The 17,685-nt window shown below is 35.7% G+C and overlaps 3 protein-coding genes across 7 annotated transcripts; 2 read left to right on the forward strand and 1 right to left on the reverse strand.

Annotated features, from left to right (window-relative positions):
• Positions 1–827: 827 nt before the first annotated feature.
• On the forward strand, positions 828–5,606 carry CPN60BETA4 (TCP-1/cpn60 chaperonin family protein). 5 transcript variants are annotated; one of them, XR_016296094.1, is made up of 15 exons: positions 828–1,127; positions 1,218–1,343; positions 1,721–1,858; positions 1,934–2,029; positions 2,163–2,405; positions 2,491–2,725; positions 2,831–3,000; positions 3,203–3,280; positions 3,621–3,692; positions 3,781–3,885; positions 3,974–4,066; positions 4,148–4,240; positions 4,755–4,980; positions 5,179–5,276; positions 5,361–5,606. XR_016296094.1 is itself a non-coding variant. In XM_089609452.1 (15 exons), exons 1-14 carry the CDS (start codon positions 969–971, stop codon positions 5,199–5,201), a joined length of 1,857 nt encoding a protein of 618 aa, XP_089465578.1. In that variant the 5' UTR covers positions 828–968; the 3' UTR covers positions 5,202–5,217; positions 5,344–5,606. The 5 variants fall into 5 exon arrangements, 4 of the variants coding, with proteins under 4 accessions (XP_089465578.1, XP_089465579.1, XP_089465577.1 ...); XM_089609452.1 differs by having other exon boundaries at positions 5,179–5,217; positions 5,344–5,606; XM_089609453.1 differs by having other exon boundaries at positions 5,179–5,217.
• Positions 5,607–7,011: 1,405 nt separating this feature from the next.
• LOC149402618 (chaperonin 60 subunit beta) lies at positions 7,012–7,418 on the forward strand. Its single transcript, XM_089608179.1, has one exon. The coding sequence runs from the start codon at positions 7,080–7,082 to the stop codon at positions 7,314–7,316; it is 237 nt and encodes a 78-aa protein (XP_089464305.1). The 5' UTR covers positions 7,012–7,079; the 3' UTR covers positions 7,317–7,418.
• Positions 7,419–7,501: 83 nt separating this feature from the next.
• On the reverse strand, positions 7,502–8,553 carry LOC149402619 (Acyl-CoA N-acyltransferases (NAT) superfamily protein). Its single transcript, XM_089608178.1, has one exon. The coding sequence runs from the start codon at positions 8,324–8,326 to the stop codon at positions 7,784–7,786; it is 543 nt and encodes a 180-aa protein (XP_089464304.1). The 5' UTR covers positions 8,327–8,553; the 3' UTR covers positions 7,502–7,783.
• Positions 8,554–17,685: the final 9,132 nt, after the last annotated feature.

The following is a 17,685-nucleotide window of genomic DNA, read 5'->3' on the forward strand; positions in this document are numbered from 1 at the left end:
TTTAAAGCCTTAAAAATAATTCAATTTTAGTTAATTTCGGCTAACCGAACTAAAAAACTTTCGCTTCAATGGTTAACTTTTTAACCTAAATTTTTAGTTAAATGTTAACTTAAGTCAATTGAATTTTTATATAGAAGTGAGAGAATGAGATATTTGAAATGAGGTATATATTAATCTAGAGGCATTTTATAAAATTAAAAAAGAATTAACATAAATCCTTTCTTAAGGGTGTATAAATAAAATTTTTATTTAAGATTATTTTTTACATAACAAAATTTAGCAGAATTAGATCTTTTTTTTAAGAAGAAAAATTGAGTCTTTGATAATGAAATTTTTCGTCGTCAATGTGTATAATTTAATGAAGAATTTGTATAACTAGTCAATTCTCAAGTTTCTTTTAAGATTTTAACTAAAGTTTCATTTTATTAAAAAAAAATAGTTCATCAAGTCGAAGTTAATTAATTAATTAAATCATTTGATTTAATATATTTAAGTTTGATGTGATATTTTTTGAAGTAAACTAAATTAAGCTACGCAATAAATTAATTAACTTCGATTTGGTGGACTATTTTCTTAATTAATTAGTGAAATATTGGATATTTTTAAAGGAAAGGTGAAATATTTGGCTACTGACCTAATTGTCCCTAATTTGATGGTGGTGAAAATATTTGGTAATATGTAATTTTCTGATTTTAAAATTTAATTTATATATATGTGTGTGTGAAATTTAATCTAAATTTTCTGACAATAAATACGCACGGAAAAAAATAACATTAACACCACAAGTTAAAACTCTATGCCACACCAAATAGCGCCAAAATATTCTTTGTAGCCCGTAAATCCATCATATTCTTTCTCCCTCTTATCCTCCAGTAGAGGACTATCTCTGTTATAGCCATATCAAAAACCACTGAGATATTTTGGCGACAATTTACTCGGGAAAAATACACGAAGCTCGCCGAGAACCCATGGCTTGTTCTCCAAACCCAATCTCTGCTCTAGTTTTAAAAACCAACCCATCGCCACGGCCGAAAAGACATAGCGCCTCTTCTTTTGCACTAAACCCAAGAGCCGATGCCAAAGAAATTCACTTCAACAAAGACGGTTCAACCAGAAAGAAGCTTCAGGTACGTGATATATTAAAACCTTAAAAGCAAACGCCAGCGATTTTCAAAAGACTATTGGCTTTCCGGTTCTTGGGTAATAATGAGGTGCAGGCAGGGGTAAATATGGTAGCGGATTTGCTCGGCGTCACATTGGGTCCCAAGGGAAGGAATGTGGTGCTTCAAAATAAATATGGACCTCCTAAGATTGTTAATGACGGTGAGACTGTTCTCAAAGAGGTATTACTCGCATCATATTTTTTCACTCTTAAAATTTGGTAACTTGTTTAGAGCATTGAACATCTGAAGAAAAATATTTAACTGAAATTGAGATTTCATTTTGCTAAGTTGAGAAAATGGAGAATATATATCCAAGTAAATTTTTCAACAAATTTGAACATGTAAATGGGCACATGAGTGTCCCTCTTCAAAAAAAAAAAAAAAAAGAAAAAAAAAAAGAGATTAAGTAGATAAAATTGAGGTTTCCTCACAATTGGTTTTCAAATTATCAGTTTGCTTCAAATTTTCATTTTCCATTGTAAAATCGAAGCTCCAAATGTGGCCTTTGAACAATGTGAAAAAATGCGTTCATGAAATTCATTTTGGCGTGGTCGAAGATTGAACTAGAAGATCCTGTGGAGAATGTGGGAGTGAAACTAGTGAGGCAAGCTGGAGCAAAGACCAACGATCTCGCCGGTGACGGTTCCACTACTTCGATTATTCTTGCTCAAGGTCTTATTTCAGAGGGTGTCAAGGTATGGGCGAAAAACCCACTATATAATTATCAGTCTATAATATTTTTGTTCAATTGAGCATAGAAACTTTTTTAGGTAATTTCAGCTGGCATGAACCCAGTTCAAATCGCTCGTGGAATTGAGAAGACTGGAAATGCCCTTGTTTCTGAGCTCAAATTCTTGTCTCGCAAGGTATATGACGGTCATTAATATATATTTTGTTTGCAAGTATTATATATTTTTTTTCTTTATTACAAATTTGCTCTGATACCGTGTTAATTAACGGATCAACATTATATTTGATATTCGTTTTTGTCGCATTTAGATCGAGGATCACGAGCTGGCACACGTGGCAGCTATCAGCGCAGGCAATGACTACACCATCGGAAACATGGTCTCTGATGCTCTACACAAAGTAGGCAAAGAGGGCGTCGTTACAATTGAGAAAGGGAAGGCCACGGAGAACAGTCTACAAATTGTGGAAGGAATGCACTTCGATCGCGGTTACTTGTCGCCTTACTTTGTCACCGATCGGCAAAAGATGACCGTCGAGTTTCACAACTGCAAGGTTACAAAAAAAAATAATTAAAGACTAGATATCTTTTGTCACATTCCATTGAGCGCACGGTTTAATTCTGTTTTTTTTTTTTTAGTTGCTTTTGGTTGACAAAAAAATAGCGGACGCGAAGGAGATGTTTGGAATACTTGATGCGGCGGTGAAGGAACAATTTCCGATTGTGATTATTGCCGAAGGAATCGAGCAGGAAGCTCTGGCTCCGGTCATTAAAAATAAACTCAAAGGCAACATCAAAGCCGCCGCAATTAAAGCCCCGGCTTTTGGGGAGCGCAAAAGTCATTGCTTGGATGACATCGCAATCCTAACCGGTGGTATTGTTCTCTACCTTTGTATTTTGCTTTGGAGTTACTTGGGAATGAAGGAACTATTTGCTTTTTTTTGGTTCCGTTGAGAGATTCAAACGATTTGCATTGCAGGCACGGTTATAAGAGATGAGATGGGTCTTAGGCTTGAAAAGGCTGGTAAAGAGGTGTTGGGCTCGGCCACGAAGGTCGTTATCACCAAAGACTCGACGTTGATCGTCACCGATGGAAGCACACGTGGAGTGGTTGAAAAGCGGGTCTCTCAGCTCCGAAACCTCATGCAAGTGAGTCAAATTAACACCCTTTAGTTTCAGTAAGGACAAACAATTACATTGAACATTTTCATTGGTGGGATTTAAACATTTACCTCAAACAAGAGGAAGACTTGAACAGTGGCAGAGTAACACAATCTAAGCAGTTAGGATTAATATTTAGACTGTCTCTTCTCATTAAAATTTGGCCGATTTCAACTTCGCTAATTTTCAGAACACATTAGAAAAGTTTCCGAAGAAGGTATTGAATGAACGAATAGCAAGGTTATCGGGCGGGATTGCGATTCTCCAGGTACGTAATCCAACTTCCATTTCAAAAACGAATAGATTATTTTTCGGGTTATTAAGTTATATAGCCACACGGTTATAGTGAATTGAGATATAGCCCACCTTTCGTTAATTTCTTGTATATAGCCAAGTTAACTTATTAACAGATTAGTAAAAAACTTATTTAATCCAGCCAAACATGTAAAAAAGATAGTTAATAGGCTGCCACGTATGCAAGTTGGCTATTTACAAATTATTTACCAAAGGTTGGTTAATTTACAATTCTTATAGTTCAGGTGGGTTACGTAGCCAATTTTTTGTTATTTTTCTGATGCAATTGATTCTTTGACGATTTTAACAAATAGGTAGGAGCGCAAACGCAAGTGGAGTTGAAGGACAAACAGCTAAGGATCGAAGATGCTTTAAATGCCACAAAGGCAAGAAAAAAAAAAAAAAAAAAAAAAAAAAAGCTTTCTCTCTTTGTCATGGCCAATGCAGTTTCTAAAGCTTTTTCTCGAATCTCAGGCAGCGATCGAGGAAGGTGTTGTGGTCGGCGGTGGCTGTAGCCTTTTGAGGCTTTCGAAGAAAATAGATGTCATTAAAGAAGCCTTGGACAACGAAGAACAAAAGGTATTTTTGTTTTTTGTTTTTCAAACACAAATTAAATCGATTAAGATCTCCACGATGATTGATGATTAATAATAATTGATAAACGCAGATCGGAGCCGAGATCTTTAGAAGAGCCTTGAGCTACCCGGTGAAGCTGATAGCGAAAAACTCCGGCGTAAATGGAAGTGTTGTTGTGGAAAAGGTAAGTCCACGCATCATTACGGTTTCCAAGTGACTGTGTTTTGTTGCTGCTTTGGAAATAGTTTCTTTATATTATTTGCAGATTCTGTCAAATGACGATGCGATGTTCGGGTACAATGCGGCAAAAGATCGGTACGAGGATCTTATGAGAGCAGGAATCATGGATCCTACAAAGGTACTAAATAGTTCGGTTCGATTGAAATACGGATATTAATGGTTACACTCGATTTCATATTACAATTACAGAGATACCGATTACTAACGAAGATATTGCGTAGAAATCTTAAATACTTACACCGATGAATATACTGTTTACAGATGGATATAACGTTTATTTTTAATTTTTTTACTAGAATAACAGAGTTTCATATGACCACTTGACATGTTTACAAAACAATGCGCAAATATATATATAAAAAAATAAAAATAAATGAATGATGCCAAAGTTATTACAATAATGTAAATGATAAATAATTCAATCGTCAGATAGCGAAATGATTTGAGAATATGTCCAGAGGGACGTGTATAAATTGCTTTCATATAATTCGTAGTGTACTGCAAAAAAATATACCGCGTACCGTGGTATTCCAATTCCTAGATTAAATGCAAGAGAAATTTTTATTTTTATTTTTAGTATTTTTTCTTTCCTTATGAAATCAAATTTTCTATTTTTATTTTCGGATTGGCAGGTAGTTAGATGTTGCTTAGAGCACGCGGCTTCGGTGGCAAAGACTTTTCTGACATGCGACGCGGTGGTAGTCTATGCTCCGAATCCAACGCTGGAAAAAAGGCGATACCGGACTCCAATGCGAATGCCAACTCCGCCACCTAATTCAAGACCGCCAATTCCGATGCCTTCAAGACCGCCACCGATGCGATCACGGAGACCCTCCATGCCGAGATTACCACGCCAAGGTACCAATTTCTATTTTTGCAAGGACGGAGCCAATGTAGGCCTTGGATTTGGCTAGTTTTTTTCACTTTTTTTAATTTTTTTTACTTTAAAAATTTACAAATTAACGCCCGCTTCGAATTATTTGTGCATATCAGTCCCCCTCCCCTCCCCGTAATTTATATTTTGAATATTCTAACCCTAATTATATGTGCATTCAGGTTTAGGACCGATCGGTATGTAGAACGATTTTAGCAATGGTAGGTACCTAAACTTCGCCCAAACATAACTTGTGTGTCCTCTCTATGTTTTTGCGTTGGTGAGTACACCTATTCTATTAAGGTTTTTTTTTTTTTTTTTTTTTTTTCCTTTCTGAAACGGTAAAGGAAAATTCAATACGTAGGAAATGTCTTGTGGCCATGTTGTTCATGTTTCGTAGCAGCCGAGGAGTTCATCTTTCCCAAAGCATAAGGTCTACATAATGTAAATTACATGTAAAATTGTACAAGATATTTACCATGGCCAATTTTTCTGATTCGATGTGCCATATATAGCAGTTACGAACGATTGAATATTTTGATTTTTTTTTATTTATCATGGAAATAAAGTTTTGGACACCGACGTGGACACAATTTTTTCTTTTTCTATACGACAGACTTTTATTTTTCATTTACAGTTTGTTGCAAAATCACTTTTTATACTTGCACTATTCGAAATAATAAATTTAATTACATATGCACGATACTTGATGATAATTGAGAAATGTTACCCATTTTTATCATGTCACCTTTACATTCTAATTTATTCTTTATAGATTATACTTTTCTGTCTAATTTATCCATCTTGTTTCCATTTAGCTTCAAAAAATAAAAATAAAAAAGATACGACAGTTTTTGAATTAATCCGAACGTTAGATTTGTTGTTATGAATTTTTTTTCGCAAAAATGTCTCATAAAAACGCTAGCATTCCCTTGAAGAATATTATTGCTTAAACTGGTGATGTTAGAAACTCTCCAAAGAACATAAAGGAACTCTAGCCTAAGAAAGTTTTTCATTTGAAGAAGGAGAAGAAGAAGAAGCAGTAAATGATGCAAAATTGACCTCAACAAAATTCATATCAGCCAAGTTCATCTCAGCAAATAATATCTCAACTAAGTTCTCCTCTCAAGGCTTGCAACGTAAGGAGTCAAAATCATCAACCAAAATAGACTGCTTTATCGTAGCGCATCAATCAATATAATCTAGTAGTGTTTGACAAGAGAATTTAAATATCGACTATATCATTAGGGTTAAGTAGTCTAAAACCTAATATATGTGTTACATGTCTGTTTTGTACGTATTTAGGATCTATGTTAGACTTGTCATTCCGCTAAAGCTTTGTTTGATAGAGGGGGAAGGCGAGGGAGCGGGATTTTTTTTTTTTTTTTATGTGACACGTGCACTTGTTTGATAGGGAGGAAAAAAAGAAAATATGAAAAATTTGAAGGAATTCATGATTCTCCGATCCCACTATTTTCAATTCTTTCAATTTAAAAAAAAAAAAGAGAAATAGAGAAGAAAATATTGATTTTTTTAAATATATCCTCTAAACAATTCATGAAACTATCATTATATTATTTCTATCAAACATATCTAAAAAAATTATTTAATTTTTTATTATTCTTTTTCTTCTGACGGAGTTAAAAATGGGGGAGGATCCCACAGTTTTGTGGTGTGGGTCCCACAAGTTTTCTCTTGCTCTACAATATCTTTTTAGAACTATGAATTCATAATTGTCTTTGTCACATAGTAAGTATTTATGTTGTTATATATAATTTTGTTAGAAATATATATATATATATATATATATATATATATATATATATATATATATACATATATGTTGTCTTGGGAAACAAATACTAAACGCGTGAGGATAAGGTTCGTGTAAAAGCGAGACTTTACGCGAGCCCAATTACATAACCCACTAGATAAGCCCAAAACCAAGCCCACAACGCAACCCCGAAAACACATCACTGATATTGTCTGCTCAACAAGTTTATTAAGATGACACGTGCAAATTGTCATCGCTAAGCACACAAACCCAGAAACCGAAACCCCATAAAAACCCGGTTTTGTGTAAATGTCCTCTCCAAATCTAAGGAAAGAAAGCCGCCCCAAATCCGAACTCGAGAGTCGAGACATTGATTCCATCGAAAGAAGCAGAAAGATGATATCTTTGATGGGTTTGAGCTTGCAGTCCATGATGGACTTGACGGTGGCTGGGTTCTCTCTGGTGATTGGATTCGGAGTCTTCGCTTTCATCGCTTCGATCCTTTGCTCCGCTGCATTCGTCCAAAACGCCAAAGACAACTCTTAGATCTTTCTATTTCGCTTTTATAGATCGGTGTGTATCACTTGTTTCTCGCTTCACCCGTTTTCCAGTTCCTTTTTAACTGATCAATAAATGAATCAATTTTGACTCTTGGTTCCTTTCTATTTCACATTTACTATCCCGATACTTTTAACAGTTTTTTTTTTTTTTTGCTCAGAACTTCTTAACCTTTTAACAATTGAAACAAAATTTCTCGATCATTGGAGTCCTTCCTTGAGCTCTCTCGTAGTACGTATTTTCAATTCGAAACTTATATATTTGAAGCAATATATATATATATATATATTACAGAACTTATCAATACACTTTAACGGTAATTAATCCCCATTATTGGAGTTTAAGGAAAAAAAAAAGATTAACTGCAAGAAACAAATTTTCACCAAAAAGAAATTTCTTCTCCTTGGCTTTGATCTCCGCTGTAAAAGGAGCACATGGATGAATTTCATAATGAATCATCTCTTCTTGTTGGGGTTGCGAGAGTAAACCATCCCTCGGATGCCATCTGGGTCAGACACGAATCCCAAAGGCCTATAGAAGCCCAAAACCCGAGGCTCGGAGTAGAGCGCAATGTTGGAGATCCCTTTAGACAAGAGATCCTGAACGAGCCTCTCAACCACAGCCTTTCCGAGCCCGATCCCCTGGAACGATGGGTCGACGACGACGTCCCATATGATGGCGTTGAAGACCCCGTCGCCGGTGGCCCTCGCGAAGGCCACGGGGGCGGCGGACCGGCGGTGCTCCACCCACAGCAGCGCGTCCGTGTGCTCCAGCGCCGTCCGGATGCGCCCAGGGTCGCGCCGCGGGAACCCCACCGCCGCGAACACGTCGTTCAGCCGCGCCATGTCCAGGCCATCCGCCGTCCGGCGCAGCGACAACCCGCGGGACTCCAGGGCCGAGTCCGGGACCGAGAACTCCGCCGCCGCCAACGCCGAGGGTTGTACACGGCGGCGGCGGAGGAGGGGATTGGGGGTGGGGATGCTGCGGATGACGAGCATTTTATTTCAAGGGATAAGGGAGTTTGAGTTTGACTTTGACTTTGATTGAGAGGTGGTGTTTCCTGTTTCCTTTTGGGTGTACTATTGTGGATTAATATTATTTATAGGTTTTGCTTTTCTTTTTTATGAATTAATATAATATTATTATTTAGGATATATTAGATGTCTCATGTCTCAAGTTTATTTTTTTATTTTCGACACTTTCTTTCCTTTCGATCTTTAATTCAAAATATAATTTTTAAACATCCAAATAACTAAAAATAAAGGGTGATTTTGGTTCTTACCCTTAAAAATTATCACATTTTGTTCCATGCCCTTAAAAGTTACAATTTTAAGTGAATACCTTTCTTAAACAAATAATACCTCATATACCCTTCTCTTTTTCTTTTTTTATTAATTTTTTTTAAAAAAAAAAAAACAGCCTGGAGATACATCTTGAGAAGGTGCTCTCGTGCTTGGGCTCGTTCACCACACCAGCCATCAAAGCTTCATTCGGGCGGAAGTTGACGTTCCGGCGGCGAAGATGAGTTCCGGCGACGGCGAGTTTTGGCAACGGTCGGACTGTACTTGAACGGTATTGACGTTGCAAAAACTCAAGCTCTAAACAAACTAGGGCTTTGTTTTAGGTAAATTCATCCATTAAATTTTTATATTTCGAGTTTGATACTTATTTTGTTGTGTTATATTGAAAACTTTGTTAGATTTGAACCATAAAAATATGTATCTAACTCAATGAAACTTTGATTGGAAAATATTTTCGAATGTTGAAGATGATCGTCGAACTCTACTGATATTGGTTAATTTGCAGTAGATCAGTAGAGCAGTAAATTTGTCACTAATGTTATAGATGAATCTAATTATAATTAATTGATCTACTGACCAGTAGAGTAGCTCTAATGCTCGGTAGAACCACTAGTAATATTGATCTACTGATCAGTAGAGTAGCTCTAATGCTCGGTAGAACCACTAGTAATATTAATCTACTGACCAGTAGAGTAGCTCTAATGCTCAGTAGAACCACTAAAACTACTGACCAGTAGAGTAGCTCTACCGCTCGGTAGAACCTTGGATTTCTATAAAAACGTTAATGCCTTTAAAATACCTTCTCAAGGACTTGTTCATCATATTAATTTCTAAAAACAATAGTATCAAGACACATAATATACTTAACTAGTACATATATTGAATATAAGTCAAGGTTCCCAATTGCCTTAAAAATATCAACGGCCATCTTCTTCTTAAAGAGTGGAACGTTAGCATCGTTTATATCTTCAAAGCCTACTCCGGCGGAATCAAACTCGATATATTTGATTGCATGTATTCCACAAGGAGCGCTTTTTGTTTCTATGCGTGTTCCTTTGCTATTGCAGGTACCATCTCATATATCCATATCTACAAAAAAAAAGTGTATTTTAATACAACATTCAAAATAATTCATATTACTCTACTGACTAGTAGATCAACTCTAATGGTCAGTAGAGCCACGATTAATTGATCTACTTACCAGTAGATCAGCTCTAATGGCAGTAGAGCCACGATGAATTGATCTACTGACCAGTAGATCAGCTCTAATGGTCAGTAGATCAATTAATTGTAGCTATTAGAGCTGATCTACTGGTAAGTAGATCAATTAAATGCAGCTCTACTGGCCACAATCGTCCTCTTTAAGAACTGGCTTCAATGGTTCTAAATCTTTGATCTGAAAAAACGTAAGAACAGTAGCAAACAAGTTATAATTATTATTTTTCTTAATTCTATTAATATTTTTTTACTCTACAGTTCAGTAGAGTAGTCTACTGAGCTGTAGACTGGAGCAGAATCTGTTCTACAAAGAAAAAAAAAAGTTAAAACGCTTATTGGTAACAAATCCATCATATTCCAAAACCAACCAACCACTCAACTCACTAATGGGATATAGCGAACCAAGCAATCTGTTTAAGACAATGTCCGTATCCACATTGAAATATTCTCATATCATCAAGGTAAGATTTCAGTGACTATCTAAACCAATTGTCATTTATTCAATTTTGTGTGCTTCTTGTCATGGTCATATTAGATTCAATTACTAGCAGACCTCAACTTAGGAGAGTTTCGTTTATTCCACTTCTTAGTTTTCCATCGTAAAATACGTGGATACGTACTTTCACTTATCAACTCAACGTGTTCCTTTGCTATTGCAGGTACCATCTCATATATCCATATCTACAAAAAAGAGAGTGTATTTTAATACAACATTCAAAATAATTCATATTACTCCACTGACCAGTAGATGAACTCTAATGGTCAGTAGAGCCACGATTAATTGATCTACTGACCAGTAGATCAGCTCTAATTGTCAGTAGATCAATTAATTGTGGCCACTAGAGCTGTTCTACTGGTAAGTAGATTAAAGCATCGCAGATTTAATCTCTGTGAATTTTGAATCTCGAATTTATAAACAATAAAGTAGTTAGAACAATTAAAAACCCAACCTTTTACGTGAATCTATCAACTTTTTTTTTTCTAGTCAAGCATTGATGTTTTTAATACAACATCAAAGCTTGTCAATAATACAACACATCTAATCTTTTTTCATAACATTTACAGCCTGCAATTCTTAATCACAACATAAAAATTCTACATTTATATTACTAAATGCGTGAAACCGTGTATGTCTTAATGCTTTTACTTAAAAAAATAAGGATGAAAAACTTTATTTCTTCCACAGTCCCACTAACTACATGAATTATTGTTTCACTTTCGGCGTGGTAGAAGAGAAAGAAAAAAAAGCAATAAATATCAAAGCTCATTCAATTGCTATAAAATTCTTTATAGCTTTTGTTAAACTCCTCCACTGCCGACTTTGCTCGCAATTCACAAATATAGTACTATTTTCTGGATTTTTGTGTGTTTGCGTGGAGAGTTCAACAAATCATCTTCAGCATAACAGCTCCCCGGTGAGTCTGTCAGTTTAACATAATTCATACTTTGAATGAATCTATTACTAAACACATGATTATGAACCCTAATCTTCAAACATTGAATCAAACAGATAACTTGTGAATCTCATATACACCTTCAATCACAGAAATCGACAGAGAAAAATCCCAAATACGACTTTCCCAAGGGCCGATAAACTATTGCATTTCAAGAGAGCATAGGGAATATTCCTGAGGAAAATTATCGACATCCACGAAATATGGGACTTTTAGTAAGGATTTTTACTAGCAAAATCCAATCCGATTCAATCTAGGGTTCTCTCTAATCAATCACCATTAAAATAATAATAATAAATCCAAACTTCGAGGATTGAGAGACAGAGAAGAGGCTCTCGATTCTGAACAGTCGGAGCTGGTTTTCTCGCGGACTGAGAGTTGAGATAGCACGGCGAGAAGGAGACCACTGAGAAGAGAAGTTTTTTTTTCTTTTTGTTTTTGGCCGTTTGGAGAGGGTTGGAGACGAGGGAGAAGGAGTGTGAAAGAAGAGCGGGAGTGAAGAGTTTTATTTTTTTCTTATTATTTAAAAAAAAAGGTTATATGATGGGTATATAGGTAATTTCGGATGTTTTTTTGCTGATGTGGGCTAAAAATATATAAAAAAAAAGAAAACGAAAATTAGAGGAGGGTATATAGTTAAAACCAACTTTTTATAAATGCAATAAGCTAAATTTCTCAAAAATAAATAAGCATATTTATGATTACCATGTGAACTTAATTTTTTTTTTTTTTTTTATGTATTGTTATAACCACAAATAGACAACATTTTCACTACAAAAACATAAGTATTTATGTTGGTAAGAATTTATTAAAAAAAAATTATAATCTTTGGGTTCAGGTGTACAAGAAATATATAGTATATATTTTTTAGGCACAAAATTTTTATCAATAAAAAAAAATGTGGATTTGATGTTATTTTATATGTATCTTTTTTCTTATTGGTATATCTCTTATCAAATATCTGGTATATATGAAACAATAAGACTGTTTATTTATTTATTTATTTTTTAACAGAAGCCTATATATTTCTTCGTTTTTATCATTGTATCATCATACTTATATGAAATGTCACGTATAGTGTGTTTATGAAAATTAGAGCAGGTCAACAAATTAAGTTGTCATTTGGGGAAGTAAGGTCTTGTTCATTAACAAGATCGCTTCCCAATACGGAGGAAAACGCATTAACCAAACTTCTCCATGTTAGATGTCGATGCTTCTCTCCCCGTTTTTCGAATTGCATCAGCATTGAAGCTATCATCATTTTCACATGATTTGTCACGATGGTTTCGGCACTTTCAAGACAATTTCTCTTTCAAAAAAGTAAAGGCGGTCTTACGTCTTCTCATTTCGTGGGCTTTGGAGGAGGTTGTCTATATATTTTGTGGAGTCACTTGCATAAGATGGTGGTCCATACTTTAGAGAGACGATTGTTGATGTCGGATTCGGTCTTTCAATAATCACGAAACTATATAATATATTTGTGAATCGTATTTATTTATATTTGTGTGGATCTCAAGAATTCGTCGTATAAGAATTGAAGTAAAACGTAAAATCGAAAAATAAACGACTAAAAATAAAGGGTAACCAATATAAAAGACATTTTTGCAAACTGATCGGACTGATTACAATTGGGGTCGAGCTCAATCACAAACTGGGAGTTGACGAGCTCAACAATATGAGAACAATACAATAATTCAAAAGTAAGATTATGAGGAATTGCGTGCCTAAGAAACTTATTTCATCGCCTATTTATAGGTGAAGTTGATGCTGCACCATTGTTGATCTGGAGGACACGTGGTCAGCCCGGAGGACTCTAAGGTGCAACGTGCGTGCTGGCCCGGCGTCGAGGTGGCGAGAAGATGGGGGAAGACCTGTTCTTCCGGGTTGAACGCGCAGATGGTCTTGACCTTGGATTGGTAGGACGCTGAGCATCTTTAGACTGGGCTTGTGGCGAGCTGATTGTGCCTGATTCTCAACTCAGGTCGTTTTTGTGCTGTTGGCTCGAATTTGTGGGTATTGAGTGGTGAGGTTAAGTCCTACACCCACAATGATTTTCTCTTGTATTGAGTCTAGGTCTAGTTTGTCTCATGTGTCTAGTTTTTTTTCTTCTATCTTTCAAGAGTAAGATGGTTATATAATTATGGCAAGGCCACTTTGAATCGCCCATAATTATATTGTCTGTAATCTTACCATTGATTGGTAAATATTCTAGCATTGATATTGTCTATAATCTTTAATGATACATATATTAAAACAAATATTGAAAAAAGAACAAAACATATATAAAAAAGTAAAATAACACTCCCCTTTTTCTCTATAACCAAAGCCTAAATTCTTTGCTTTGAAAACGCTGCTTTTCCCTCTAGAGACATTTGTGTCTCAATTTGTTGTTGCGAATGAGCTTCTTCTTCCACCGTTTCTTTACCACCATCGTCATGGGACTACAATATTGTTCTCAAAATTGCTTTCTTCACTCACCCGAGCCACCGACGATTTCGAAGCTCTCATCTTAAGCAAGTAGAATATTTATGTTTTTGTTATTTGATATTTTTTCTTTATTTTTTATACTCTAGTGTCTGGACTCTAGTTTGTGTTTTTCACATTTCAACTGTGGGTTTATGTCCCGAAGACGTATTTGTTGTCTTTGGGGTTTTCCTCGTAGTGAGCGGCTCTCGGGAGTTTGAATTCATTCATTAACTTTGCATGGTCTATCAAAAGAGCCATTAATTTTCTCTAATATAGCGTTTACGATTTTTTATACACGATGTTCCATCATTCGATTCTAGTTTTGAATTTTATTCAATTTGAGGTCCTACCTTTCTATGTGGATTGGTGTTTGATATTTGTACTTATGGGTATCTTACCCATTATTTAATGAAAAGCCTTTTATTTGTTCAAAATCAAACTCCGCTGCTGCTGCCGCTAAAGGTTATAGTCGATGACTAAAATGAGGAGGGGATCGGGGATGGCGAGGGGGATGCTACGAATGAGCATTTGATTTGATGGGATAAGGGAGAGTTTGATTTTGATTGAGAGGCGGTGCTTCGTTTTGGGTTTACTAGTTGGTGGTACTTCGTAATTGGCAATTAATATTATTTATAGGTTTTGGTTTTCTTTTTATGAATTTCATTCTTCAAATTTATAAGTAATTAAATCATCAAAATTTAAAGATTTGTTAAATTTTAAGTAAGAACAAATTACATTTTTTTCCCTTACAACTATGTCATGTTTAACACCTGTCTCTACGAAGTTTAAAAACTGCACTTTTTGCCTTGAATTTGTGCGATTTTGTTTGAAACCCTTCTATTAAGTTAGTCGTCTAAATTAAGTAGAATTCGTCATGTGCCTCTCACGTGATCGGCTGAATAACAGTATAACCGTAAATATTCGAAACTACCCTCCTATGAATAAAATATACTCTCTCTGGGCGCCATCCTCGCAGCGCTCAAGCTTTGTTTTCGTCATGAAGCCATAGAGATTTGAGAAGAAATCCTTACTCAGAGAAAGCAGAGGAAAGGGAAGGGAGGACGATTTTGAAGTACATGCCAAAATAGAGATAGAATTGAGAATCAGGAAACCTAAGAAAAGTCAGCCATGAGAATGATCGATCTGATAGAGAAAAAAAAAATCATTGAAGATAGGGAAGCATAAATTATCATGATTCATGAACCGTTTGTTCGATAAGATAATAACATATCATTATTGAGTTTGATTTTGAAGTACCTGTCAAAAATAGAGAGTGCTGAGAATTAGGAAGCCGCCTTCGGAGTATCAGACTCTGAGCTCCGAATCGGACAGAGAAAAGCAAGAAATCACTGATGGAGAAGCAGCTCCACTCGAGCCTTGTCTGAACTCTCTCTTCTCTTTGCCTCTCTCTCGGCTGCTCAATATCTCACTTCGTTCAGTCCTTCCTAGATGAAAAACCTGACGCTCACGGCCTTGGCCAAATGCAGCCGTAAATCCGAAGCTTTTGTTCCTCCATAAATATAAAAGAAGAAATCTGTTTCTTCCTGCGGCCAAAGCTCTTGTATGAACAAAGAATTAGTGTAGAGCATTGGAAACATAATGTTGTGACAGAGATTTATGTCGAAAAAATGCAGCACCTCGTGTTGTTAATTAAATTATAGGAGGCGGCGATTGGAGAGGCGGAAATGTCACGAGCATGAGTTTCGCTTCTCTCTCCGGCTCTGTAGTAACCTCATTTTCTTCTTTCACAGAGCTCCAATCTCGCCGATTATCGCCGCCATGAAGAAGCTTAAGGGATATGCAAGCAGAGAGAGAGAGAGGCACATGCTGAATTCGTGTTAGTTTAGACGAAAACTTTAGCAGAAGGGTTTTAAACAAAATCGCACAAATTGAACGGGGCAAAAATACAGTTTTATACTACGTAGGGACAGGCATTAAACACGACATAATTGAGGGGAAAAAAATTTCATTTATTCTTTAAGTAAATAGTCCATATGGTGATATGACATTATTTGAACAATTTTAGCGTTCCATTAATGTCCTCAATATTTAAGGGTTATTTACGATTATTAACGTTTTTTTTGTTGTTTTATTAATAAAATCTCGTGGTCATTTTACCAAAGATTGGATGTATGAAAAAACTTGAATTTTTTATATTGCTATATATCTAGAGCAAAATTAAACACTAAATAATGAAAAAAGAACAAAACGTATATAAAAAACGCACCCTAACAAACTAGCCAATTCGAAACGTTGTATTTTTAATCAGCCAACGTTTCAATCATTTAGATAAGTAGTCATTGCCTTTTATTAACTTACTCAAATCTGCCATTTTTTATAATAAAAAAAAACAAAAAACAAAAAACAAAAAATTATAATTAAAATCATCCTTTAAGAACTCAAATCATTAAAAATAAAAACCGAGGAAAAAATTAAATTACTTGCGAATAAACCCAATTATAACATATACAAATTATTAACAATAAAAACAGTAACTATTTACAATAATTTACGAAAAGTAACAGCGATGAACTACACAAAAATTCAGAAACTATAGACACCCATAACCTATTAACGTTAATACGCGAATCCAAATACATAAATATGAAGAAAAAAACATAAATATCATATAAAATAGCACATCATCAACATTAATTAATAAAAATTTACAATATAAATTGTAAAATTAAAATATGAGAAAATATGTTTAAACAACGTTAATTAACGTTTGAAAAAGACATAACCTGGAACAACAATTAAAAAATTTAGGAGAGAAAAAGAGATGGTTCAATACACCAAATTGATAAATTGATGATAACAAGAACATCTGATGTATAAAGATTACAGTATATCGACAATGAAGCATGCTAAGATCAAGAACTCAAGTTGAGAGAGAGAGAGAGAGAGAGAGAGAGAGAGAGAGAGAGAGAGAGAGAGAGAGAGAGAGAGAGAATGAAGAATGATTTGTGTAACTGCTCAACTAACTTTCTCATTAACTTGATTTGACTACATATACATACAATCGTTTATATCATGGCCTTACACATGTACATAACTTAGTTTGAATCTAACGGTTGTAAAGCCTTCTCCGGCTTTACTCTAATACCTCCCCGCAAGCTAGACATACTGCAACATGTTTAGCTTGGATATCAAGTAGTCAAACGTAGGGATGTTCAATGCCTTGGTAAACACGTCTGCAACTTGTTCTTCAGTTGGTACATATCTGACCTCCACGATCTTGGCAGCCACCTTCTCTCGAATGAAATGGGCGTCTACTTCAATGTGCTTTGTTCACGCGTCGAACACTGGGTTGGAGGCTAATGATACGGCTCCCAAGTTATCACACCAAATCACCGACGGTTGTTTTTCAACAGCCACATTGAGCTCTTTGAAGAGAGATTACAGCCATACAATCTGTGTTGTTGTTGCTGACAGAGCTCTATACTCAGATTATGTGGAGCTTCTAGACACTACTTCTTGCTTTTTGGAGGACCAGGTGATGAGGCTATCACCTAAGAATACACATAGGCCTGTTGTGGATCTGCGATCATCCAATTTCCCAGCGTAGTCAGCATCAGAGAATGCTGTGAGGTTGAGTAGTGGTGGTGGTGTGAAACGAATGCCATGAGTTCTAGTTCCAGCTAGATATCTCAATAGCCTTTTGCAGGCATACCAGTGTTTTTCAGTAGGGGCCTGTAAGAACTGGCTTAGGCGATTTACTGTGAAGGCTATATCTGGTCTGGTCATGGTCAGGTATTGTAAGGACCCAATTGTGCTTCTGTAGAGAGGGGATTGACTAAAGGGTGCACTGTCTGTTTTGTGAAGTTTGTGGCTTGGACATATTGGAGTGGGACAAAGGGTTGCATTTGACATGTCAGTTTTATTAAGGAGGTCTTTGATGCATTTTTGTTTGAGTGA

This window comes from Urtica dioica, chromosome 3 (genome assembly GCF_054948205.1).
Source record: "Urtica dioica subsp. dioica isolate 48M chromosome 3, U.dioica_male_clone48M_v1_H2, whole genome shotgun sequence".
Classification (NCBI taxonomy): domain Eukaryota; kingdom Viridiplantae; phylum Streptophyta; class Magnoliopsida; order Rosales; family Urticaceae; genus Urtica; species Urtica dioica.